The sequence below is a fragment of the Medicago sativa genome, chromosome 1, assembly GCF_051527215.1.
Source record: "Medicago sativa cultivar Bolivia chromosome 1, Bolivia_mono, whole genome shotgun sequence".
NCBI lineage: Eukaryota > Viridiplantae > Streptophyta > Magnoliopsida > Fabales > Fabaceae > Medicago > Medicago sativa.
In genome coordinates, this window is record NC_140749.1 from 58,863,934 (window position 1) to 58,890,731 (window position 26,798).

General features: G+C 33.3%; 2 protein-coding genes and 1 non-coding gene across 3 annotated transcripts; 2 read left to right on the forward strand and 1 right to left on the reverse strand.

Moving 5' to 3' along the window:
- Window positions 1-8,384: 8,384 nt before the first annotated feature.
- On the forward strand, window positions 8,385-14,318 carry LOC146955830 (pyruvate kinase 1, cytosolic-like). The gene is made up of 16 exons (XM_085724146.1): window positions 8,385-8,560; window positions 8,693-8,789; window positions 8,885-8,982; window positions 9,810-9,965; window positions 10,501-10,578; window positions 10,839-10,970; window positions 11,080-11,160; window positions 11,255-11,326; window positions 11,425-11,514; window positions 11,881-12,025; window positions 12,253-12,341; window positions 12,519-12,614; window positions 13,027-13,094; window positions 13,279-13,378; window positions 13,569-13,628; window positions 13,931-14,318. The coding sequence occupies exons 1-16, from the start codon at window positions 8,492-8,494 to the stop codon at window positions 14,087-14,089; spliced, it is 1,590 nt and encodes a 529-aa protein (XP_085580272.1). The 5' UTR covers window positions 8,385-8,491; the 3' UTR covers window positions 14,090-14,318.
- Window positions 14,319-15,411: 1,093 nt separating this feature from the next.
- On the forward strand, window positions 15,412-15,484 carry TRNAR-UCU (transfer RNA arginine (anticodon UCU)). The gene has a single exon. It is a non-coding gene; the product is annotated as a tRNA-Arg (tRNA).
- Window positions 15,485-15,643: 159 nt separating this feature from the next.
- LOC146955832 (sequence-specific DNA binding transcription factor) lies at window positions 15,644-17,798 on the reverse strand. Its single transcript, XM_085724157.1, has one exon. The coding sequence runs from the start codon at window positions 17,315-17,317 to the stop codon at window positions 15,803-15,805; it is 1,515 nt and encodes a 504-aa protein (XP_085580283.1). The 5' UTR covers window positions 17,318-17,798; the 3' UTR covers window positions 15,644-15,802.
- Between the last annotated feature and the right edge of the window lie 9,000 nt (window positions 17,799-26,798).

A 26,798-nucleotide genomic window follows, 5' to 3' on the forward strand; every position in this document is an offset into this window, starting at 1 on the left:
AAAAGAACAACGGATACCGCTGAGGAATTATATCCACATGGATTTATCAGTTATCCTCGTACAGAAACTGATGGATTTTCTTTACACACTAAGGAGCTCAGATCTACAGTGGCAGAACACAAAATGCATGAGAATATAGGGATTGTATGCAGGAGCCTTGCTAGAGAGTGCCAAAGGCCTTTAGAGAGATCCTAGGGCTTGTGAACACAATGATCATTAACATCCTCTCATACACCCCATAAAGTTTTATAACGGAGAATCCGGTTTTTTCTTTCTTTATCATTTAAAAAGTGTAACAAAACTAAATGAATATATTTATACTTAATTTTTTATTGTCTCAATTATACCCTTAAACAACATTTTCTACAATAAAAATTGTTGTTGGTGTTATTGAAATAAATAATCATGTTTAATTTGGTTTGTTATAACTAGAAAGCAACAAACATTTATATTTTTAGTTTTAATCAAAATCAAAATTTCATAAAAAAAAAACATAGTTCATAATTTACAAATTTTAGCGCAGTAAAAAGTGCGAAAAGACGACCACGTGAGTGTCCATCTTTATGCTAGCATATATGAATAAAACTACCCCTTTCAGCACTTTTGGGTTGAATTTTTCTTTCCAAAAATGCCCTCAATTTTCTATACAAATAACACATGTAACAAATAGATAAGAATAAATTTAAATATTAAAAAAATATAACAAACATGATATGAATATATATATGCCTGATTTTTTTTTCTTTATCATTTAAAAATTATAACAAACTAAAAGTGTATATTTATACTTAACTTTTTTATTATCCCAATTATAACCTTAAACAACTTTTTCTATAATAAAAATTGTTGTTGGTGTTATTGAAATAGATAATCATGTTTAATTTGGTTTGTTATAACTAGAAATCAATAAACACGAGCGAATAATGGAAGTTATGGGAAGTTACTTCATTCCCAGGAACCTTTATACCCATAAATATTTTTTCTCAACCTAGTAACAAACATGAGTATTATCATTCCCTAGCCGTGTATTCCCGGAAATGTCATTCTTAACCTTGAAACAGACACCCCCTTACAAAAAGTTATACCAAAAACATAAATTTTATGAGTTTAATTAGAATACTCCGACAGTGTAAAATAATTATACACTATCAACAATTAAAATAATTCAATTTGACACATCAGATTATGTGTTAAAAATAGAGAAAATCAAATCAAATCTTTTATAATAAATACTTTATTTCTGCATTTCTAATTTTACCCTTCTACCGTATCAATATGTTCTCTCTCATCCAGTTGCACGAAAAGTGCTTTTTTCTTTGCTCCTTCTTCCTTATGTTTTCACTCTTGTCCCTCGTTCTTTCTCATCTCTTTCTCTTTTCACTCTATATGAACCCAATAACTCTTCTTTTCAATTTGTTTCTCTTTTTATGATTAAATGCTAACACTATTTAGCATGTTAGTAAACCAGAAGTTGAGCTAGTAAAGAGAGAAATAAAGGATATTGCACAAATAATGTCAAAAAAATTAACTACTACAATTCAAAATCCTATAAAGATGTAATATTTATTCAGATTGATTTTATTTACCTACCATTGTTTGTTAAAATCTAGGCCACATTGTGTTCATAGCCACCATTGAATGAATTGGAGCCATACAAAATTAAGGCACATTATTTGACAAATAATTCTCATGATGTTTCTTCACAAATAACTCTTAATTTAAAAAAAGAAAAGTCATAAATCAGAGAAAATTTATTTGATCCCATGTTGAGGGAAATTGACGGGTTACTGTTTTGTCTCTTCGCTGATTTTGGGGTAATGGACACTTAGTGGACTGTTTTAACCAGGCAATTAGTATTTCACTTTTATGTTTCTATATATCTGTAATTGTCTCTTGTGATAACTCTGAGAGCAATTATGACAGATGTAATGTTACCAAATTTAACGTATAAAGAAAGAATTTCAATAATTATGTTTTTCAATGATTGGTTTCTCACCACGTTATTGATGAGCTAAGATATAGTTCACCTATACTTTTGTTTTTATTGTTTTGTTACAAATTTCATTCCCACTCGCCTTTTCTTTCTAGAGGTTATAACCCGCGTTTTTATTTATTTAAGATCAGGATGAAAGGTACCTAAATTCTTTTTATGGGTTATATGATATGGTTTATATGTTAAAATTAATATGTGGTGTGAGATTCATGTATGCATGTTGTTGGAACACTAGTTGAATATAGTGAGAAAATTGGATAGAAAAACACAATGTAAGAACTAGTGTGTGTGACTTAAAAATATCCCACATTGATGAGACACACCAACTAGCAAGTGTTTATATAAGGGTAGAGTGACCTCCAAGGGTGTGCCCTTGGGGTACCCATTTTTGTGAACGGGTGAACGCTTACAAAAACATATATATATACCCAGTAATTCCTTTGGTAATAGTTCTGAATTTTTAAACACGAAAACAACACATGCTTATAAAAAAAAAGATTCATATAAGTATTATTTAAAAACTTCGAGCATGTTAATTTTGATAATTAAAATATTTGATTCATGATATATGTTCATTGAAGGCAAATTATAAGCAATCTATGTTGTTTGGTTGAAGCATTATGTCACCACTCGATTATTTTCCAAAATCAGGTCTAAAAAGATAACAACATAAACAAAATGCGGCATTTTTTCTATAGTATACTCTAACCAATTTTCAATTTCATTAAACCAAGAGGGACAAAACCATCTCATTAAATTTTCGATGCTTCTTTGAGCAAAAAAGTGTTGAGTATGTTGGTATGGTTCTCTTTGTAAATATGTTATGCGTATTATCTCTTGACCATTAGAATGATATGATAACATTTTAGGCCGCTTTCCAGAATCTGATGGCAACTCATCCAAATTACATGGAACATGTTGTCGTTGTCGTTGAGAACTAGATCCTTGCTCAATTGATGATAATCTACTCTTAAAAAATTCTCCATAAACTCCTACAACAATAATCCATTTTATGCACAATCTTTAAACATTTACTTGTTAAGCAAATAAACAATTTAATTTTACGCAATTTCAACAACTTTTTACAACTCAATGTTATGCAATGAACTAATACATGATTATTAACTCGTAAATCAATGTTGATGGTTGCTGCTAGAACATAATCCATGATTATCATTAAAAACAATTGCTAAACCTCAACAAGAAAAACCAAACCACAAAAAATCCCGAAAACTTAACTCATCCTAAACCTCCAGAATCACGCAAGCAGTAACAAGTACAACAAGTCCCAATTTTAAGAATTGTTAAGCAATGAACTATTTTATTTCTTTTTCATGTATTCTCTTTTAAGCTTTACCACTCCATTCCTCTCACAATTTAATCGCCACAACCAACAAGTAATTTGATTTTAATTCACAATTTTAAGCAAATAAACAAATCAAATAAAAAATCAATCAACAAGTAGTAACAACAAGTCACAATTTTAAAGAATATAACAAAAACCCCCAAATTAAGAAACCCAAAAATTTCAAAATTCCCAAATCACAAATTTTCCGAATCATTACATTTTGTGTTGTTGTGTATATGTTATTGGAGGTCGGAGAAAGATAGTGTCGTGGTGGAAGAAGGCATATGACGGCCGACACGGAGAGAGTTATTTGTCGTAGTTGAGAAGCGATACTCCATAGAGAGAAAATAGTGTGCGAGAGAGAGAGAGAGAGAGAGAGAGAGAGAGAGAGAGAGAGAGAGAGGAAAGGTTGATGTGGCTTGGTCTTTGGTGGTGCCGAGGAGGCCACCGTCGACAGATTGAAATCTCAAGGAAAGAAGGAACGAGAGGAGAGAGTTTAGAGAGAGGAAATTTTAAGAAAATGAGTCTGAGGTATGAGTGTGAGACTGTGTTGGGTCAAGGTGCAAAAAATTAATTCCAAGGGGTTCAAAGTGCAAATAACATGGCGGTATATGTGTAAATTTATTAGGTTCAGGGGGTTCAGTTGCACCCCCTCATTACTATGAGCTCCGCCCATGACTAAAACAACATCCCTACCAAGATCTTCAAGAGAAGGTTCTTCTTCCCCTGATGACAACCGACAGCCTAATGATCAAGCCAACACAATCAATTATGTATGAAATAACATCTATTTTAAAGTTTTTAAGTGCAATTTTCTGCCAACATTCATCAACATCGGAGTTCTAGAAATTCACTTTTTTTAAGGTAGCGGCGTGTTCGGGGTTCGAATCCCGATCACCGTACATATTATACAATGTCTCTAAACGTTTTAAATTATAGTAAATTGAAAAAGGTTCACGTAGAAAAGTTATAGAAAATATTATTGATTTTGTTTCATTGTTTATTATTCTTTTGTGATTATTTGGATTAAGCATAAAATAATTTTAAACGTGAAACTTTAATTTAACACGCGTAATTTACAATGCATGTGTTAGTTATGTTACAAAAATGTTTATTAGAATAGATTATAAATAAATTCTCAAGTGTTTTATTAAATTTTATGTGGAATATACGACTTACATGTTTAGTCTCACCTTCTTAAAAAAAATGTTTAGTCTCTCCTTGTTAAATTAAAATTGATTGTGCAAATAATTAATAATGTTTTTGCTAGTGCTATATATATTAAATGCATTTAATGTAAGATATCTCGGATATATAAGAGAGAAGTAGAAATTCAGATTGAAATGCATGGAAATTGTTAATACCAAAGGCATAATGTTATAAAAGTTTGTATATTGTTACAATATACTTGATTGACAAAATGTAATTGTTTGATGATAGTTGGTGAATCCTGTCATATTTCATGAGTATATTAGTTAATTTATAAGCATAACTACGAGAATTCAAAAGTTTATGTGATTGAGTGAACATTCAAAGTTAAAAGTTAAAAGAAAATATTGCAATTATTTGAAGAATTAATTGACAATGATATGATGCTATCGATACGATGTTAAACACACTCACAACATCATTGGATGGTTTGATTGTAATACTTTCTTAGAATTTTATTGAAACTCTGAGTGGTTGAAATCTCTAGGTGCTTTGATTCCAATACTTTCTTCAAACTTTATCCCTTTTTGAGTCGTTGATGGAGCAAGTACCTTTTATTGCTATCATTAGTGTCCTTGACTTGAACAACCCATTCATTGAACCTTTCAATAAAGTCTTGTAGAGGTTCGTACTTTTTTTTGTTTGGATGACCCTTAGACTCTCCATGGACTTGCACTGCCTTCAAGAAGCTATGCAATGGAGCGTGAAACATATGCACAATTATATCCACGAGTCAATGAATTTAGGCCTTAAGCCTTTAAACGAGGCCATCACGCATTCTCTCAGGTTTAAGATGAATAACTTGCATTTCATTGGACCTCTAGCCTAAAAAAGTGTCGACCTTTTGAACATGGTCACCCTGAGTTTCGTCGTAAGAATGTAACGCCAATAGTTTATGGAAAAATTTGGGAACTAGATAACGATTGATTGTGGTTATGAAAACATTTCAACGATGTAAATCGTATTCATACCAAGATTTGTTTGTCGACTTGGATCGATGCCACGATGTCGAGATCGTGAGTCGTTGTCATACAATTGACCTCTTTGCCTCATAGGCAGCAAGGGCCATCCCCCGCGTCCTCCATCGCGGTCACCCCTTTCATCATATCTTATTAGTGATCTCTTTGAGGGTGGGATATGATCTTGTCCATCGTGCCTCTCTGACCCATGCCTTGACACTGCATACGGGGCCTTTGATGATGCAAATATATGGGATTCCAAACCTTTAAGGTACAGAGAAAGTTGATTCCTCTTGCTAGATCAAGGCATTACAATGAACGTCAAGGACTCTGGGAACTAACTAGAGTCCTAACAGTTTGGTGTTCAATGGGAGACCTAGTTGTCAATTCTTCACATGAACTAGGTGTTTGATTTGTGCTACGATTATCTTTGATTGATGTGAAATGCCAACTAGAAGGTGTTGGAGAAAGCTTTTCATCTCATATCCGCCGTTGAAGTTGGAACTCCTGGGTCTTCAAGTTTTATACTAGAACATCTTGGCTGCGAAAAGGTTGAGGAAATGCCAAGTTGTTATTTTGTGGATGGATTTATCGTAGATGACACCACTAATCCTTTCGAACATAATCTTTAACCTGGGTGGGAGATGATGGACTGAGAGTGGTGGACATTGAATAATAAGTTCTCCAAAAGTTGTACTTTCTTTTAAGAAAATGGAGTTGTACTAGCAAATACTTCGACTGTTAAGCAAGAATGCGCTAAACGTGTGAGGTTTCCGAAGCAAAAAAAGTGCGAACCTTAGTCGAGGTTATGAACTAACCTTCATAGCGGTGAAATTATAGTTTATGACCCCGAAACCATATCCATGACAACTGTCCATAAGGACACCTGTAGACAAATTAAGATTATGTCATAGGATCTGGAATGGACATTTCATATTCATTTAAACAACCCTAATTCAGTGTTTTTAAGGTGAGTCCATGAGATGATCTATGCATTAGCTAGTGACTGCCTGCTTGAGGATCAAGATAGGGAGACAAAATATGATAATTATCATATCTTACTATAATCTTTTGTTTGATACACCAATGAAATATGATAAATTATTCCTTTCTTTAATCCTATATGTTTGCTCTTTTGGAATTTACATCCTAGATTTAAGCTGGGTTAAAATTAACCTATCAGGTTAAGCAAATAAAATTCCTTTTTTGCCCTGACTACATATAAACATATCTATCGCTCTTCTTGCTCTCTATTCGACTCAAGCATGATAACATTTCCTTGCACATGAACACTAAAAAGCAGGAAACAAAAAACTAGAAACCATCAAAGATTAAAGCCCAAAAACAACCGTCAAACCACACCAATAAAGTAAAGAATAAGAAAAAACAAAAAGCAAAACCAAAAAATTGTGATGGACATGGAAAACCATCCAGCAACACAAAAGCCACATGTTGTGATGGCTATATTATGTTTAGATTGATTTAGGAAGAAGATGGATTAAAACAAATTCTTATTAAAGTAGGTTGGGTAGAATTTATTGAATGACACATGAAGAAGGAAGAAAGAAGATGAATTTAGGAATTAGCTTGAATCTTAATTTTGGATATTGAAATGGGTCAAACAATTTTTTTTAATAAGTGATTTATTTAAGGGTTAATTATGTTTCTAGTCCCTATAAAATAGCGACCTTGTAAGTTTAGTCCTTACTTAATTTTAATAGCATTTTTAGTCCCTAATTTTGTTTTTTTGCCCTGAGTATTAGTCCCTACTCAATTCAAATTTGTTTAATTTATGCTTAAACTCTTAAATTTTTGAACAATTTTTTGCAGACATGTTTAGAACATTACTAAAAGTTCCTCCGCAAAAAATTATCGCAAAATTTGATTTCTACATCCAGATTTTATTACTTTTTATCTTTAACTTTTGTCGTTTTAAAAAATTCATATTTAATTCATTTCATGTCTGAAAATTCTAAATTTTAGTAAACGAACCTTTCATAGTGTTCTAATCTTGTCTCAAAAAAATCGTTCAAAAATTTAAGAGTTTAAGGATAATTAATCAAACTTTGTTTTAGCAGGGACTAAAATTATAAGTAAATTTTTTTTTTATAGGGACTAAAAATGCTATTAAAATTAAGTAAGGACTAAACTTACAAGGTCGCTATTTTATAGGGACTAGAAACATAATTAACCCTTTATTTAATTGATTAAAAGGGTAAATTATGATATGTATGTTATCAAGTTTTATGATATCAAAAATTTATAAATTGTTAAAAAAAAAATAGAAAACCTTTCCTTCCAATACCGCATGCTCAACCGTTCACTTCACGGTCAGCCTCATTCGTACAGCACACCATATTCCCACCATGCCTCACATGCTTTCCTCGCCATATTTCTTTTTTCTTCCAACTCACCTACTCCACCATTGTCACGTGCTTTTCTAACTTCTTCTAAAATAAACCACGTGCGTCACCATTCCTTCCTTCCTTCCACACACGCTATCACAAAGCGCGTGCACCACCACCTTCCCCCTTCACCACGAAACAATAAAGAATCAATCACACACTAATATCTTTTTTTCCATAAATGAAAAAAAAACTTAGACCGTAGTCACCGTAGTACTTTTCTTTTTTGTTCCATCAGAAACAAAAAAACACAAACCACAAAACATGTTCATTAATCCAACAGCCACAATTTCGCCACGTAATAACATGTTCTAAATCTTAACAAAAACAACCAAACCAGAAATTCCACACCAATTACCTAAGACAGTATCACTGTGAAACAATTCACGAAAGTTGAAAACAAAACACTGAACAAAAACGATATATATATATATATAAAGAATCAAAAGCATATACTGTTTTTTTTTTTCAATTCAAAGGGTTTTCAAGTTGCGTTTGTTTGGTCTCTTCTTCACGCACCGCACCACTACTCTTCTACTTAATCGATTCTGTGTTTTGATTAACAAACAAACCAAACATGCCTTCCAGTCACTTGCTTCTCGAGGAACCAATTAGGATGGCTTCCATCCTAGAACCATCCAAAGCCGTTAGTTTCTATTACTTTTTCTTGCTGTTCTTAGTTTTTCAATTATAGATCTTGTTTTTGTGATTTTTTCATTGATTTTGTAATAATTGATTTAATTGAAATTGTTGTTGTTGTTGTTGATGGTTTTTGTAGAGTTTTTTTTCTGCAATGACAAAGATTGTTGGAACATTGGGATCTAAATCACGATCTGTTGAGACTATTTCTGGATGTCTTAAAGCTGGCATGTCTGGTATGTTTTTGTCTTAAATTGTGTTAATGAGTTTTAAATCATGAATTAGTGGATAGTTAATGATTTTATGTGGTTTTTATTGTTGTTTTATGCAGTTGCTCGTTTTGATTTTTCATGGTGTGATCCTGAGTATCATCAGGAAACTTTGGAGAATTTGAAGACTGCTATTAAGGGTACTAAGAAGCTATGTGCTGTGAGTTTCCTTCCTTATTTGCTGCTTCACTTTTTTTCAATTTTTTGCTACTTATGGAATTGAGACTAGTTTGTTTTATGCTGAAAGAAGGCCAACATAACAAAATTTCTTTCCTATTTTTAGCGTTTTAACGTTGTTTGCATTGATTATAAGTAGTGTTGTCAATTGCTGACCGCGGAAAATAGCTGTTTGATAAAATATGCAGCACATCAGTGCTATAGCTCTGCTATTTGACAATATTGTGTTAAACAGTGTATCGCAGAACAATAATTATTTGTTTTGATTCCGCTACTTTATTTAACAACACTTGTTATAAGTAAACAAAATAAATTAAAATAAAGGTTGTGTCACAAACCAAGCACACCATAAAAACTTCATTTGAAAGCACACATATGTTATTATGTCTAACATGATCCCTCATTCATGGGCCTTTGTTTGGGGCTTGAAGCGTGGACAATACACGAGCCCTGAAGCCCGTGCTCCCTTATCTGAAGTTTTACATTTTTGTTTAGAAGAACGTGCAACAAGGATCAAACTCTTGACCACATGGTTTGATTCACAGAGTATGTGATATTATGTCACAAACCAACTATTCCAAAATCGTATGCAGTTGGTGTTAAGCGAAAGCATATGAACGGTTTTTATGTATAATAAACCGTTGTTTTTGTATGTTTACTGTCAATTTTCTCAAGGCAGAGCTCTTTTAGCAGTTATTTCAAAAATATCCAATTTCTATATTCTCACTTTTCTGCTTGACAAAGGTTTTATGTTGAGGATCAATAATGGGAAAGGAGCTGAAAGTTTGTTACTCTGATTGCCTTTGACAGGTTATGCTGGATACGGTGGGTGCAGAGATGCAGGTTGTTAACAAAAGCGAGACAACTATCTCACTTGAGATAGATGCTCAGGTTGTTCTAACCCCCAACCAGGGACAAGAAGCTTCTTCAGAGATATTGCCAATCAACTTTGATGGACTGGCCCAGGTTCCTTGACACTTTTCACCTTGTCATCATTATATGATGTGACTTTCTTGCTTGTACATTGCTTCCACTATATATATTTGGAATCGGAAAAATTTATTAATAAATATCAATACAAGCACAAGATGTGCAAGTACCGACACAGTGAATACAAAGTTACAAATTTTACACAATCTCAAAACTAGCCATCATAAATTGGTCACCACAACAGCTACACAAAAAAACTACCCTTGCATAGTTTGCTTCCACCAAATATTAACATGAATGAAGGATTTCAATTTTGTTGCCTATGGAGTGCATGCTCTGACTCAATTTTTCTTTCCTCTCAAGGTTGTATGGTTCAAAGTATCTATAAATTGTGTATATATATGCAATTTATTTATTGCTTATGATGTTAGAAGCAGTTAATGTAAATGTTTAGTTGAATCCCACGCGAAATTTGTTCTTCATGATTTTGAGATATATCTTTAGATATCTTCTGCTTGCTTGCAATGTAATTGTTGCTTTGCCTAATTTTCAAATTCTTTATTGTTTACAGGCAGTGAAGACGGGAGACACTATTTTTATTGGTCAATACTTGTTCACAGGAAGTGAAACTACTTCTGTATGGCTTGAGGTAAAATAAGTTGCAAAGTTTATTCCAATAGGTCATTTTTTTTTGCGTTCTTCGGTATCTTTCTCACATAATTTGTTATATCCTTTCAACTTGGGTTATGAATTTGCATTTTTTTGTGCAATAACTGTTTATTTTAAGTTTATACTTTTATTTCTTGTAGTTGAAATGAAAAACATAAGTAGGTCCAAAAGCGTAATTAAAATAATATTTGATTCTCTTACATGCATGATGACTGATGAGCTCTACCTGATGTTGTGCAGGTATCTGAAGTCAAAGGGAATGATGTTGTATGTATTATAAAGAATTCAGCTACATTGACCGGGTCATTGTTCACTTTGCATGCCTCTCAAATTCACATTGATTTACCTACCCTTACGGAGAAAGACAAGGAGGTAAGTTCCAATTTTCATTCGGATGTGTGAATTATAAACATTTCACGACACATGTGTTTGCTGTGTCTAGAAGTTTTGGGGTTATTATATTTATTTACTATTTTTTCAGGTTATAAGCACCTGGGGAGTTAAAAACAAAATTGATTTTTTGTCATTGTCATATACTAGGCATGCTAAAGATGTCCGCGAGGTAATTTGAGCTCCAGATTGTTTACTTGAATTGGTTATCTCATACTCAATTTATATTAAGTATTAATAGGCCTTCATATGATATTTTAATGCAGGCTCGGGACTTCCTTTCAAAGTTAGGCGATCTTAGCCAGACACAAATTTTTGCGAAGATTGAAAATGTTGAGGTGAGTTACATATCTTCATTTTGGTTTAAGTTATATTCTTATTGGCTAGGCTTAGTCAATTGCATATAAATACATTTTACATATGTTTTATTTCTTAGGGATTGACCCATTTTGATGAGATTCTGCAAGAAGCTGATGGTATTATCCTTTCCCGTGGAAACTTGGGCATTGATCTTCCACCAGAGAAGGTCAGTTTTCTTGATGAAATTCTTTTCGTAGTTTGACGTGCTTGTTGTCTTGCATTCCCATAACAATAAATAAGTTTATTTTGGTCTAACTAGTACTCCACATTTAAAAAATACATTCCAGACATCTATGGTAGGGATCTAGAGGTATAGACCCAAAAGCTCACAAAAAAAAAGAAGAGATTTTTCTCTATCTATGCTGCATACTTATATATTGTAACGGAATAGATTGTTTATTTGAGTCAAATCGCTAAAAAATTGCTACCTATGAAATTGCCCTTCATGATAACTATATTCTAGAGACTGTCTCCTTCATTTGGTGGATGCTGAAAAGGTATAAGACCATCTAACATCCATTTGTATTTGTAGGTTTTTCTATTTCAAAAATCTGCCCTACACAAGTGTAATATGGCTGGGAAACCTGCTGTGCTTACACGTGTTGTGGACAGCATGACTGATAACTTAAGACCAACTCGTGCTGAAGCCACTGATGTTGCCAATGCTGTTTTAGATGGTAAGTTACTGGTTATCTGATGCAGCTTTTTCGGTTGGTGAATACTAGGCAATCTGGTTGATATTTGGTTTGTCTGTTAATTTATACGACCTTCTCTAAGCGATGAAAACAAGCTATTTGCGCTTCTCGGCATTCTTTTTTTGTTGCTTCTTTTGCCAATGTGTGTGTACTGTGTTTTAGTTGGAACCACTTGATGTATGTTTGTCTAACTGTTAATAAATAAACAGGAAGTGATGCAATTCTTCTGGGTGCCGAGACTTTACGTGGATTGTACCCTGTTGAGACTATTTCTACTGTTGGTAGAATTTGTTCAGAGGTAAGTTCATTAGCTTATTAATTTTGTTTAACATGTTGAATTTGTACTACTGATTTCTTTATTCCGATTTTATGGTTTCTGATCACGTACTTTCTTTTTTATGTTGCTCTCTGGGCTCTGTTGCGTGAATGTATCTTGTTGACTAATATTTCTGCCTTCCATTTCATGTCCTTGTAGGCTGAGAAAGTTTTCAATCAAGACCTTTATTTTAAGAGGACAGTCAAAAATGTTGGAGAACCTATGACCCACTTGGAATCTATTGCATCCTCTGCGGTACTTTCATCTGAACATTTCCTTATTTTTTTTTTTTACTATTTTCTTATGTGTACCTCTATTTTCTTATGCCTATTGATTTTTTGTCATGTGCTTGACGGATGATTCTGGTCCTGTTCAGATAAACAGCTTAGTTGTTTATAGTATAAGCTCTTATCATATAAGTGCTTATCCATAAGCTATTTCTTAAAAAAGTCAATTTTTTTATTTTTTTATATAAATTACAAGTTTTATAAGATATTCTAGAGAGCTTATGGAAATAAGCTGGACACAACTCATGGAATTGTCATAAACTTTTTCCGTAAGCTCTCCCAATCAGTCTTACTAGTGCTTCACTTCAAAATAAGGCAATCCAAACTGGCTTTTATATCTTTGAAAGCAAGCTTCTTACATGCAAATCTTTACTTGTTAGGTACGGGCTGCTATTAAGGTGAAGGCTTCTATTATAATTTGCTTCACTTCATCTGGAAGGGCTGCAAGGTAATATCTTTAAGTAATAATTTTTTAACGTGTTCATATTTAGTTTATTGTGAATCAATCGTTCTCAATATGGGCAAACAAATGCTATTCTTCAGTTACGAGACCCATACTAATCTTTTTTGACCTGCATCACCACTTATGTCCTTGAGACTTTCTATCTAAACATGTCATGTGCACCTGTTAGATTGATTGCAAAGTATAGGCCGACAATGCCTGTTCTCTCTGTGGTGATCCCCCGACTTAAGACAAATCAGCTAAAGTGGAGCTTCAGTGGAGCTTTTGAGGTTGGATTTTAATTTTTGAGATTGATTCATTTTTCTATCTGTTAATTATCCCTAGCTGTTGTTTACATCCTTAATAGTAAATTCCACCTAATGAACAGAAAATATATTGACAAGGATGTCGGTTTTGGTTTACATTGTACCACCTTTCTTTCTGTATCAAACTAATAAAGAAATTAAACTTGTGACACAGGCAAGGCAATCACTTATTGTAAGAGGTCTCTTTCCCATGCTTGCTGATCCTCGTCATCCTGTAAGTTTCTTTTTCCACAATTCACAGTTTTAGTTCTTTCCTCAGTTAATCGCCAGTGTTCTGTTGAGAATGTTCTTTGGATGTAGAAATATTTGTAATCTCTGAAAAAAGTATTATCACTCTATCATGATTCATGGCTCTCTCTTATAATACTAAATTCAGGAACACTGTTAGTACATAATCTTTATTCTGTATGACCACTTTGTGCTATCGTTCATATAAATGAATGCTACTTTACACGCACCGCATCACATAATTATTGCAGATTTACTAGATGTTAATGTCATATATTGTGTCTGCAGGCTGAGTCTCAGACAACAACTGCATCAAATGAATCTATTCTTAAGGTTGCCCTCGATCATGGAAAAGCATTGGGAGTTATAAAGTCACATGACCGAGTTGTTGTTTGTCAGAAACTTGGCGATGCATCAGTGGTTAAGATTATTGAGCTTGAAGATTAAAGTGCATTAATCCAACAGTTCTAGTTCTAGTATATTTTTTTTTTTGGGTTAGATTATTTCCCAAGTTTTTGAAAGTTGCAGATAATTCTGCGACGAGTCAAGGTTATCTTGATTTTGATCACTGAATTATTACTGGTTGTCACACATAAAATCAAGGGAACCCCCTTGATACCAATTTTTTCCAATATTTTCGGTTTAATATTTATATATAAGAACACAACTTGACAAACTAATGATTGCTAATAGCTTATATTTTCAATTGCCAACTATGCATATATGTCCCATTATATTTTCCATTTTTTGTGATCATGAACATGAAGTATGCTTGATGCTGGAAAACGTGGTGGGATCAATATGAGTTGCTAAAGTGCTAATTTACCATGATTCATTCTTGTTTGGGAATAGTATAGTATAGTTTTAATTAGTTGGGGTAAATTTTGGTGTTGTAGTAGAGCCGTTGAAATTGACTCGTCACCCATGTACTTATTACATGCAAGACTAAATTCCCTTTTCAGATGATTTTTCTAAACACATGTTATCCAACCCTCCTGCTTTAGAATGTTGAAATTATTAATTTTTAATTATGCACTACTCCTTTATGACTCATTCGTGTACGTGTTGAAATAAAACCTAACTTTGACCAAAATGTTGAAATAAAATTTGATTAGCAGTGTTTGATAAAATTGATATGCTATATCTATATAGTATTTGGTGTTGCATTATATAATACTATAATATATAACACTACATTACAGAAATGAGTTATTGTCTTTGAAATGCACAGCATAACGCTTCATAGGATGAAAGTAATGTTATTCAAAAAAATATATTTGGAAGTATATATTTTACATCATGACACAGTAATGGTTGGATCAATCATAACCTCTAAAGCTTAGGAAAAGGTATTGGACAAATATTCATTTTATTTTCAAACGCAAATATTTTTAAGATATACAAGTCTTTTTTTTTTTTTACTAAAATGATGTAAAACTATTTTAGTTTAATCAAAGTTAAAACTATAAAATTCTTACCAAGAGTTTGTTGTCTATTTAATTTCTACAAGACTTGAGCAATAGTCTTTGTATATAAGTTTAACAAAAATGTTAATCATGCCGTCAACACTCTAGAGGGCAATTGTGCATGCCACTCAATGTTATACAATTGACTTGCTCATAATGAAAAGGAATCATTTAGTACAAAAAAGAAATCACATTTTTTCCCGTAATGAAATTAAATATGTAACTGGACTGTGGGGTGAAGGTTCATTTGTATCAATTAAAACAATAAATAAATAAAGTTTAACTACAAACAACAAACAAGAAGCACCCGTGGCCTAATGGATAAGGCGTTTGACTTCTAATCAAGCGATTGTGGGTTCGAGTCCCACCGGGTGTGCTTTCATTTTTTTTTAACAGTACTTTTTTTTATCTATTTCCTTGACAGATTTTATTTTATTTTATTAATGTAATGTGAACTGAATGATTCAAATGTTCCAAGTTTCGATAATCCAAATTGAAGGAGGAAGTTTAAACCAAACTGAATCAAAGAGTGTGAATCTAAATGGTTGCTTCACATTGCAGACATACTATACTATTTATTTTATATAAATATTCAATAAGAAACAAGTTGAAGAATAATTAACCTTAAAAATTGAACAGCCACAAAAATTTCACCTAATTTGTTCTAATCTAAATTCTAACTACCAAATTTCATCTAGGTGGAAGAGTGTTGCTGCTGCTGCTGCTGTTGTTGTTGAATATGCATCAACTCAATCTCCTTCTTCCTAATAAGCAAAACCATTCTCTCATTTTCTAATCTTCTCCTTTCATTCTCAAGTTTAGCTCTTTCCATTTCCCTCTCTTTCTTGCTACTATACCTTGCCCATTTCAACCTTTGCTTTTCAAGCTGAAATGCTTGTGACTCATATCCTATTTTCTGTTCCTCCAACTGCATTATCCTGTTCCTTATCCATTGCTTTTTCTCCCAAGGACTCTTCCCTCCATCTTGAAACACACCACTTATTTCATTGTTCATTTGATTCACCAATTGTGTTGATGAGGATGACCTTGAAAATGAAAATCCTCCTTTTCTTGCTCTTTTCCTTGATGATTTTCCATCATTCTCTTCTTCATCTTGATCATTTATATGACCAATTTGACCCTTTGAACAACCTTCTCCAGATTCATCTTCATCCTCATCAGAAAAATCCTCTGACTCATCCTCTTCATCTTCATCATCCTCTTCTTCAACATCTCCACTTCCAATTTTCAACATTCTCAATCCCTCTCCTCTTGAAACACCTAAACTCCCTACACCATTCTCTGATGAATGAAAACAATGTTGTTGCTGCTGATGCTGCTGCTGCTGTTGATGCTGCTGTTGAGGTTGATTCTGAGGTGGTGTTGTTCCACTTCCACCCTCTACTTGGTGTTGAACATTAGAACCACCACCAGCACCATGACCACAACTATTATGATAAGCACACATTTCCCTAAAGAAAAGATGCTTAGAATTAAGCAATTTCCTAACTTCATCTTTCATCTTAGGTGACAAATCCATTGAATCCAACAAACCTTGATTCTCAACAACTCTACAAGCTGTTCCTTTACCAAGTATATCATTCACTCTCTTATACCTTTTATTCAAATCATTAAACTTATCTTCACATTGTTGAGGTGACACATAAAACCCTTTTTCCATCATAGCCCTTGAAACAGATTTCCACTTTCCCTTCTTCTGTAACAACCCACTAGTCTTTTTCTTATTTGGATCAGTCACTTCAGAACCAGCTTCATCACCAATGTAATAAACAGCCATTATCAATAGCCTTACCATTGTATCAGTCCATTTCATTCTTTGCCATGGTGAAATCTTCCTTTTTGGATCACCACCAGAGCTTTCTTCAGCTTGAAAATTTGGTTCATCTTCATCACTCATCTGAGAACTTTGTTGCTGCTGTTGTTGATGTTTGTTCTTGGATGAAGAAAATGGAGGGAACCCATGTTTCATTGAATGATGATGTTGTTGATTTGTGTCAGTGTCATGATGTTGGGGAGCATAGGAAACAACTTGGGAATGGTGCAAATGATGAGGATTTTGTTGTTGTTGTTGTTGATTAGGGAGATTCTGTTGTTTTTGCTGTTGTTGTTGGTGTAAAGGGATATTATCAACTACACCAAGCAAACCAGAAGGAGTGACGGTGGAAAACATGCCATTAGCTTCCATCATTCAAGAATTGTAGAACAAAAAAGGAAGAAACTTTGAAGAAAATGGAATGACCCTTGAATTGAATAGTGGAAAAGAACCAAAAGGGTGAAGGAAAAATGGGTTAATGGGTTGGTTTGGTGAAAGAAAGTACAGAAATTGGGATTACATTACATGGAAAATGATGTTGTTTGTTTTGTTGGTGTTAAGGGGAGACATTAGAGAAAGGTACTATATAAAAGTGAGAAAAGGGTAAAGAGAAAAAAAAAAAAGGTATAATATTGATTGTGTATGTGATATTTTGAAGCAACTGGTTTTGTGAGTGGTGAGAGAAAAACTGCCCATGGTATTTGGGTGAGAGAGAAAGAGAGGACAGAGTTGGAAAAAAGAGAGAGAGAACCCACAGGTTTTGTGCAAAACTGGGGAGCCACTGTTGTAAGTTGTAACGCCAACAACTCAGACGCTGGTTTCGTTTTTTTGGTTTCTTTATACCCTAATATACGTGTTGCTAGGGGTGTTCGCGGTCCGGTTTGGATCGGTTTTGAGGTAAAAAATCAACCGATCCAAAATAAAAATCACGTGCAGTTCGGTTCGGTTTGGATGATTATGTTAAAAAAAATCCGAACCGATCCGATCCAAATATATGCGGTTTAATTTGGATCGGTTTTTGGATATCCAAAGTGTAACGTATAAATTTTTTTATTAACATTAATATTACTCATACACAATAAAATAATAGGTTTGATACAAAATATAACACTAATTTATTAAAAAAGTTAACATTACACAATGAAAATGATTGATTATATTTGAAATAGATGAAGTAATAATAAAATAGATTAAATTAATGCAATATTTTTTTTTTGGTTACAAAATTAATGCAATATATAAGATAACATACCAATAAGAAATATATTAATGCAATATATAATACTAATAAAATAATAAATAATTATAAAAATTTACTTTTGCGGTTCGGTTTGGTTTGGTTCGGTTTTGAAAAAGCAATCCGAAATCCGATCCGATCATAGCGGTTTTCCAAAACAACATCCAAACACATCCGAAAATATTCGGTTTTTTGCGGTTTTCGGTTTTTTTGGATCGGTTTGCGGTTTTATTTTAGATCGGTTTAGATTTGAACACCCCTACGTGTTGCTTCTCTAATTCAATAACCCAACTAGTATATGTCCTTATTAGAAGTTTTTTTTAGCCCCTAAAATTATAAAATTGCCCTTCATAACACGTTATGCATATTTATTTTAAAAATTTTATTTTGTACATTCGGTGGATAACTACCAAATGTTTATTTTTAAGATTTTCATTTTGTTCATTGGGTAGATAATCATCGGATGTACATTTTAAAAATTTCAATTTTATATATCCGATATATAACTATCCAATGTTCAATTTAAAATTTCGATTTTGTACCTCTGGTAGATAAGATAGAAAGTTATGATGATGTCTGTTTGTTATGTAAAACAAAAGGTTAAATGAGCAATAATCTCATAGTTATCTATCGAAGGTAGAAAATATTTTTTTTTTTTTTAAAAATGAACACCCGGTAGGTATCTATGGGATGCAGGGGCGGACCTGTTAAGGTCCTGGTGTGGCACTTGCCACACCAAACATATCAATTTTTTTTTTTGGTTCCAAAACACAAGCATATCCAAAAACTTTAAACTAGTGTAGTACATTTGATGCGCAACGTGTAGTGCATTTGATGCAGTACAAAGAGAATTGTTCTACCTTTGCCTCATGTTGTTCACTTATTTATATTATAGTTTGGCTTTGTAAGCTTGCAATGGAGTCGATGTGGGATTTCGTATCTATCTATGTTTTACAAAGCACATGCAGAATATGTACAGAGTCAACTAAGTAACAAGATGAGATTAATGGTTAAATGATCGTCTTAACATATATAGAAAGAGATGTTCTTAGAACAATTAGTAACGATGTAATTTTAACTCTTTTCAACAAATGAAAAATATAGTATTTTTTTTTGTAATATTGGTTGCTACAACTATTTTTAATATAATTTCTTATTAAATTTAGTTTTACTTAATTATTTGACAAAAAAAATGTACCTCGCCAACATTGTAAGTCCAGGTCCACCCCTGATCGGATGTACAAAATGTAATTTTTAAAATTAATATCCGGTAGTCATCTACCGGATGTACAAAATGATTTTTTTTTTAAATAAACATCCGGTAGTTATCTATCGAATGTACAATTTTTTTTTTTAAAAATGAACATCTGATAGTTATCCACATGATATATTAAGGGCAATTTTGTAATTTTAGGTAGCCTAAAGAGATACGGGGAGTCTAGAAAGAAATCTTCTCCTTATTAAGACATAGAGATGTCAAAATAGGCCCAACAAAAATATTGGATTTGAACATTAAGTTTTGGAAAACTGTTATACCCCCATATATACTTATACATCCAAACATATTTCCAAAACATAAGTTTAAAAATGATCCGTCCTCCTATTTGGCTATAAAATTTGTGGAAAAATAAGGTTATTAAAACTATAAGAAGTTTTTTTCTTTCAAGTAGCATAACTACTAAAAATTCACTTTTTATAATAAATAAGTGAAATGTCTAGGGTTTAAATCACGAACTTTGCATAGACAATGACAATCTAATACTGAGTTAAGGTCACATGGACAAAAATGTTTTTTTTTAAGGGTATTCAATATATATATTTATATATTCAAAGCAACAATTGAAAAAAAAAACAGTTATGAAATAGGCCAATTAAAAAACTCAAATAAAAATAGACCAATCTGACAATGACACTTGTTAATAATTCATAAGAGGAAATAATTTATAAGGTTTACGTCGAAAAAGGTTTTTTTTTTTTAAGTTTCAATTGTTGAAATTACTATTCTTAAGAAAAAGCTTCTTTTTTAATCTTATTAGCAAATACCCTAAGGGCACTTGCTAGCAAATGGAGGTGGTTGTTAATGATTAGCTCAACAATCCAAATTGAATGAGGCATAATCTTGTGCGGTGAGGCTCATATGAGGTCCATATTACCCTGTAGGGAATATATGGGTTAATGAGCCATCATGTATTTGGTCAGTTATGTGGATTGAGGCCTAGTTCAGAACAGCTGACAAAAAAAAAATTGTAAGTTTTTTGTGGTAATAAAAATATTGTAACTTGATAAGGCGATTCGATGACAATTTTTTAGAAGTGTACTAATGTAGCGACAAATAATAATATTTGTATAAGAGTTTATATCCATATAGCTAGATTGTTTAGTTGATTAGGTTATTTGTAATAAAATTGAGGGGGGGGGGGGGGGGATTCATCCGACAAAATGGTTGGTTTAATGTCAGAGAGAGAGAAGAAGAGGGGGGGGGGGGGGGGGGGCGAGAGAGTAAACATGTATGGGTCTAGTATTCCCTAAGTTTTAGGGAAATTGGTTTCTAAACATATACAGTATTAATACATACTAATAAACAAACATAAGAAAAGAATCACCAAGGGATGATTCTTCCGCTTTAGAAGTGATCTGATCGCTCTGCAACCGCTAAAATCACACTTTCGTTGTCGTCTGCTCGTCAAAAGATGTTTTTCCAATGACCTAGAGGTCTAGTATTTATAAGCGCTTATGCCCCTAAGTTTTATGGGAATTAGTCTGCGATATGAGATAGGTAATAGGCATCCCTTTTGGCATGCCGTTCTATTCTCACGATGCTGGACTCATAGCCCGCAATGCGACTTAAGCAGTAACGATCACCTTGATTTCCAATCATATTCTCACGATGTGGAGTGTTGGAAATATTAAGAGTAAACTAGAATTGAGAGAGTTAAGGAAATATAGAAGAGAGTTGTTGGGCCGTGGCCTAGACCACTGCCCTGAAAGCAAATTTCCGGTGGACCTCCGGTGCAACCCAAGTCCGGTTTTGCTCCCCAAGGTTTACACAACTGCGTGTCTGAACTCATGCACTCGAGTCCAAACACGATGGAGCTTCACAATCAATTCTCAGAATAATTGAGAGTAGGTCGAAAGAAAAACACTAAGTTTATTTTATATCGACCAATGCTACCTCCTCCAATTCTATTTTTATGACTTTATAGATACCAACTATTATTTGTGCCAAGCTAATTCAATCACATCCCCTACGTTTTAGCAAATAGTAGTTTTATATACTAACTAATGCATGCTCAATAAAACAAATCATTTTGCCCGTTGGTTATGTAACTGACAATTAGCAATAGGAACACAAACAGTTATAAATTTAAGAAGAAAATAATAGCTGGATTTAAGTCACTTGATTGTCATTATTCCACAATCCCCCACTAATGACAAACAAGGAAAAGGATGGTTTAGAGGAAGAAGAGTTCCGGGCAAGGAAAGGTTTTTTCATGCATAAGTGTTGGGTATTTGTATTGGCTGCATTATTGCTAAAACAAATATCCATTAATTCTGTAAGTTGGAACCAATGTTCCAGCATGTGGTTAGGCAACTCTGTAAGATGTTGGATACAATGTTCCAACATCCTGACACGGTTCAGTGTGCCTGGGTTCTTGCCTAAATGTACGCGCGCCCTTTATTGTTTAAGGAAACAATATTTCCTTTACTTATTGATCAAGCAACGCGCATATCATCTAAGAATCAGCTGTGGAATATTTCTAAAGTAGATATTTTATTTTAGGAAATATTTGTTATTATTTGGAACACTCCTATAAATGTTCCGACATGTTAGGACTTTCCAGATTTGTTTCTGATTCTTGTTTTGCAGGTTAGTTGAACCGATCTGCAAGTTACTGAAGCCCAATGATTTATTTAGCCCAAGCTGCTTCAGTATAAAAGGAAGACTTCAAGACCTAATTGCTCATTCAAGCCGTCATACTACAAAGTTTAGATTTTTAGGGTTTGAGGCTTCATGTATTCTGTTTTTGTATCGTTTGTGATGCAAGTCTAGAATCTCTTACTGTGTACCTTTCTTGTGTCATCTGTGATACTTGTTTAGGACTGAGTTTGTGAGTTTGATACTCTTGTGCACTAGACCAAAGTTGTGAAACAAGGTTCTAGTTGATTGTGTTGGAAGGTAACTTCTACTCTTGTTGTGATTGAGGTCTGATAGGTCACTGGGGCAGTGACTGACCATTAGGATAGTGAGATGGGATCTCAGATCTAGGATTTCCTAGGTTGAAGTCTAGACGGGTAGGTCCTAGGTCATATAGTGTAAACGAGGAGTTTGCTGAGAGCTATTGAATAAGGACTACACTAGTGGATTTCCTTCCTGACTTGGTAGCCCCCAGATGTAAGCGTGTTGTGCTAAACTGGGTCGACAAACTCACTGTGTTCTTTACTTTCTTGTCGTTTATTTTTCTTGTTTTTACTTTTGTTTTTATCGCACGATGTTGGAACATTAAACGGAACACTGCAAACGTTAAAACATCTGACAAAACATTTAAAACAAGTACGCTAGAATTTCAATAAGTGTTAATGTCCTAAGGATTGAATTAACACGTAGTGAAGTGAGGCAAAACCTTAAATCTATAAAGTGAAATCACTCTTGAACTTGATAGATTTTAGATGAGACCCCGCAACACGCACTTTTACCTTTAAAATTGTGATAGCTCCGCGATAATTATTTCCACAATATTTAAGACATTTATCACCTTGGGTCGCTCATGAGTGCTCTAGAAAGATTGCCTAAGTCTTTCATAGAAGGTGGTCTAAGCCTTCACACTCAAGTAAGTAAATTCACCAAGTGCCTCTCAAAAGCACCACCATGAAAGGCTATGAATTTATTAAGAACATAAAAAAAATGTTCAACCTCAAATTTAACAAGCGGCGAGTCCATCAAGTCCGTCTCACAAGGACCACCCAAAAATTAGGGCTATGAACTCATTTAAGAGCTAAAAGCTCAACCTCACATTAAGCACTACCACACGCCATAGGGATGAAAAATGTAGAGCATATATGAGTATTCATATGGCTTTGTTTGACTACGAATTGGGTATCCACCATATTTTCCTCCACTTAAGGCTTTATATTCATCCCCCTTGATGTATCCAGGACAACTTTCTTGGGTAATCCTTTCACATAAGGATCTTAAGTTTTTTTTTCTTTTTCTTCTTCTTCTTTTCTCACTTCTCATATAGTGAGATAACATTATTTTTAATTATTTTCACAAAACGATTTGTGTCGTCTCTTATAGACACTATTATTAGTCACATAACTTATAACTTGTGATCACAAAATATTTAGAAGGTGTGGATCTCCTCAACAAAGGTATCTCATTCACACAAACTCTTTCAACTATTATGCTTCTTGACCTGCAAATTCAAGAGCTGAGAATTTTGATTCCATTAGTAAATATGACCATGTATAGTTTGCTTATTTATTCCCAAAAATATCACATCATCATGAAATTAATAAGTGTTTCGCAATGGAACTCACCTCATCCTTATTGGAGATCCAATTTACAATATAAAATCCTTCTAAGATAGACAATCGTCAAAATGTAATATCCAAATTACTTTTTAGATATTTTAGACAACATGATTGTCCATTCAAATAATCACCATTGAAATCATGAGTCTATATACTCAATCTATTCATTATACCACATGCAATGTCGCATCTAATATAATTTATAAAATACACAACACAATCAATTATCTCACACTCAAATTGAGAGATTATCTATTAAAATTCCACTTGATATCTATGATATTGCTACCTTAAGGCATATTCACTATTTTCAAACCATATTTACCATGGAATTTAGTTCACTTCTAATGCCTTATTTTTATTTTAAGTAACAATAAAATAGCATTGGTTAACCCATTCCTTTAATTTTTTTTTTATTTAACCCAAACATTCTCATGGATAGTGAAATAATCTTAAGCATAGTTTTTATCCATAATTTATCAACATCTTCTCCTTCCACTAAAAGATAATGTAATAAAATCAACGCCAAAGTTTTTTTTTTTCTCTCTAAAACTTTTAATTCCTCTTGGCTCAATAATATAAGTTTATTACATTTTGCACATGTTGAAAAATAATATACATAGAAGCAAAAATAATAATGTTTATATGATAAAAAGTATATTCTCATAACCCCCACATTTTAAACAATTTAGGTATTGAGAATACTTTTCGTATACTTATAATTTATTTTATAGGTCTTCATATCCACATGTAAGTAAAAAATAATTATATATGACCATATAAATTCATCAATGATTCTACTCAAAATATTTCTAGCATGTGATGCAATATAATCAAATTATTTCATAATTTTATTCATGCATGCAAACACACTCTCGAAAGATTATGAGAGATTTATGGATAGCCAATCAGACGCCCATAATGATACCCATATTTTCATTTTTAATTTTGTTAATCATCATAAGTCTATGAGATTAAATAAACAATAAAAGATCTTTAAACATTAGAAATTTGAGGCCACAAAAAATATCAATAGAAAATTCTGAAACCTATAAGGGATTTTTTTTCTTCTTATAGATAATCAAATTTGTGCCTATACTTGTATTATAAATCCCACAAAAACAGTTCCATAGATTTTCAAACAAAACTATAACAACTTCTAGTATACCATGGAGGTTTCAAACCTATGAATCACTATTAAGAATTTAAGGTATCAAACTTTCATAGACACATCTCAAATTATAATCAAAACTATCACCACATAGAAATTATAATTTATCACCAAGCCAAAACATATTTATATAATTTCTGACAATCATGGACATAAAAATTCTTTTATCATTAGATTCAAAAATATATCTACATACATGTCCTTGAGTTTAAAGCACTTACTTGGACTTTAAGCTCATCTTTTTACCTCAAATTAGATGGCGATTCATATGAACTCTCACCTACAACGTTCTTTAACATCCATTTGATGAGGGTATCAAGTGATTCTTTCCATGCAATTCGAACCAATATGATACATAGAAAAATCACAACGTTAATATTTCCAAATAAAAATAAATAAAATTTGCTTTCAGATTGTTGAAAATATTAAGAGTAAACTAGAATTGAGAGAGTTAAGGAAAGATAGAAGAGAGTTGTTGGGCCGTGGCCTAGACCACTGCCCGGAAAGCAAATTTCCGGTGGACCTCTGGTGCAACCCAAGTCCGGTTTCGCTCCCCAAGGTTTACACAACTGCGTGTCTGAACTCGTGCACTCGAGTCCAAACACGATGGAGCTTCACAAACAATGCCCAGAATAATTGAGAGTAGGTTGAAAGAAAAACACTAAGTTTATTTTATATCGACCAATGCTACCTCCTCCAATTCTATGTTTATGACTTTATAGATACCAACTATTATTTGTGCCAAGCTAATTCAATTACATCCCCTACGTTTTAGCAAATAGTAGTTTTATATACTAACTAATGCATGCTCAATAAAACAAATCATTTTGGCCGTTGGTTATGTAACTGACAATTAGCAATAGGAACACAAACAGTTATAAATTTAAGAAGAAAATAATAGCTGGATTTAAGTCACTTGATTGTCATTATTCCACAATCATAACCTGCAATGCGAGATGGGCAGTAGTTGACTCTTCGATTTCTTCACTCTTGCTTCCATTTCTTTTCACCAGAATGTGTATAATGAATATGCACCAAACATCATCAATGATAAATTTGTAAAAAGCATAACTCGTTCACAAAGGTGTTGATTCATGTGGATTTACATGGCTTCAAGGCTTTCTTTCTTTCTTTCTTTCTTTCATGACTTTTTGAGCGATTTCTTTACAAAACTCAAATAAGACAAACATAAACTACCTACTTTTATTCTAATTTGACACTAAAAAATGACAAAATCCCAATATCATTTTTTGTCATTAGGAGTCCATTATATGGTCCATCGACAGTATCTACAATTCACCTGATATAGCCGGTTACTTTTTATCTTTTTTTTGAATGGCAAATATATATATATATATGCGAAAAAAGGAGTACAATATACACGAAGAGAGTTGTTATACGAAGCTCCAGCAAAACCACCACAGTGGAGAAAACCCCAAACCCCACACGCGAGGCCGGAGGCGCAGCCAAAAAACACCCTAAAAGAACAACAACAACAACAACAACAACAACAACAACAACAACAAAAGAAACACAAAAACAATACCAAAAGCCGAGAACAAGAGGCGGCATCACACCTAGCAAACACCTGCAGGTAACAGAAAAACAAAGAGAGCAGTCTGAAAGCCACACCGAAAAGGGATGGGCAAGAAAAATCCCACCTAACCCCGCAAGCTACCCCCAAGAAGGCCAACCACCACAAAACCCTACCGATTCCAACACAGGACGAGTTGCACCTCCCACTCATAGAGAGAACAAGAACTAGCATGACACTTAGCCAAGAACCACTTCCAAGCTAAGAGTTTCACTCTATCCACCACTGGCTCCTCTCGGAGTAAGCCACCAGCAAAAATAAGGTCATTCCAGGATGCCCAAATAGTTCAAATAACAGCATGCCAAACAAGAAGCAAATCTAA

Coding starts and splice junctions, on each gene's coding strand:
- LOC146955830 (XM_085724146.1), top strand. CDS start 8,492: ATGCCTTCCAGTCACTTGCTTCTCGAGGAACCAATTAGGATGGCTTCC. Junction 9,966..10,500: donor ACTTTGATGGACTGGCCCAG/GTTCCTTGACAC, acceptor TATTGTTTACAG/GCAGTGAAGACGGGAGACAC. Junction 12,615..13,026: donor AATCTATTGCATCCTCTGCG/GTACTTTCATCT, acceptor TTTACTTGTTAG/GTACGGGCTGCTATTAAGGT.
- LOC146955832 (XM_085724157.1), bottom strand. CDS start 17,317: ATGATGGAAGCTAATGGCATGTTTTCCACCGTCACTCCTTCTGGTTTG.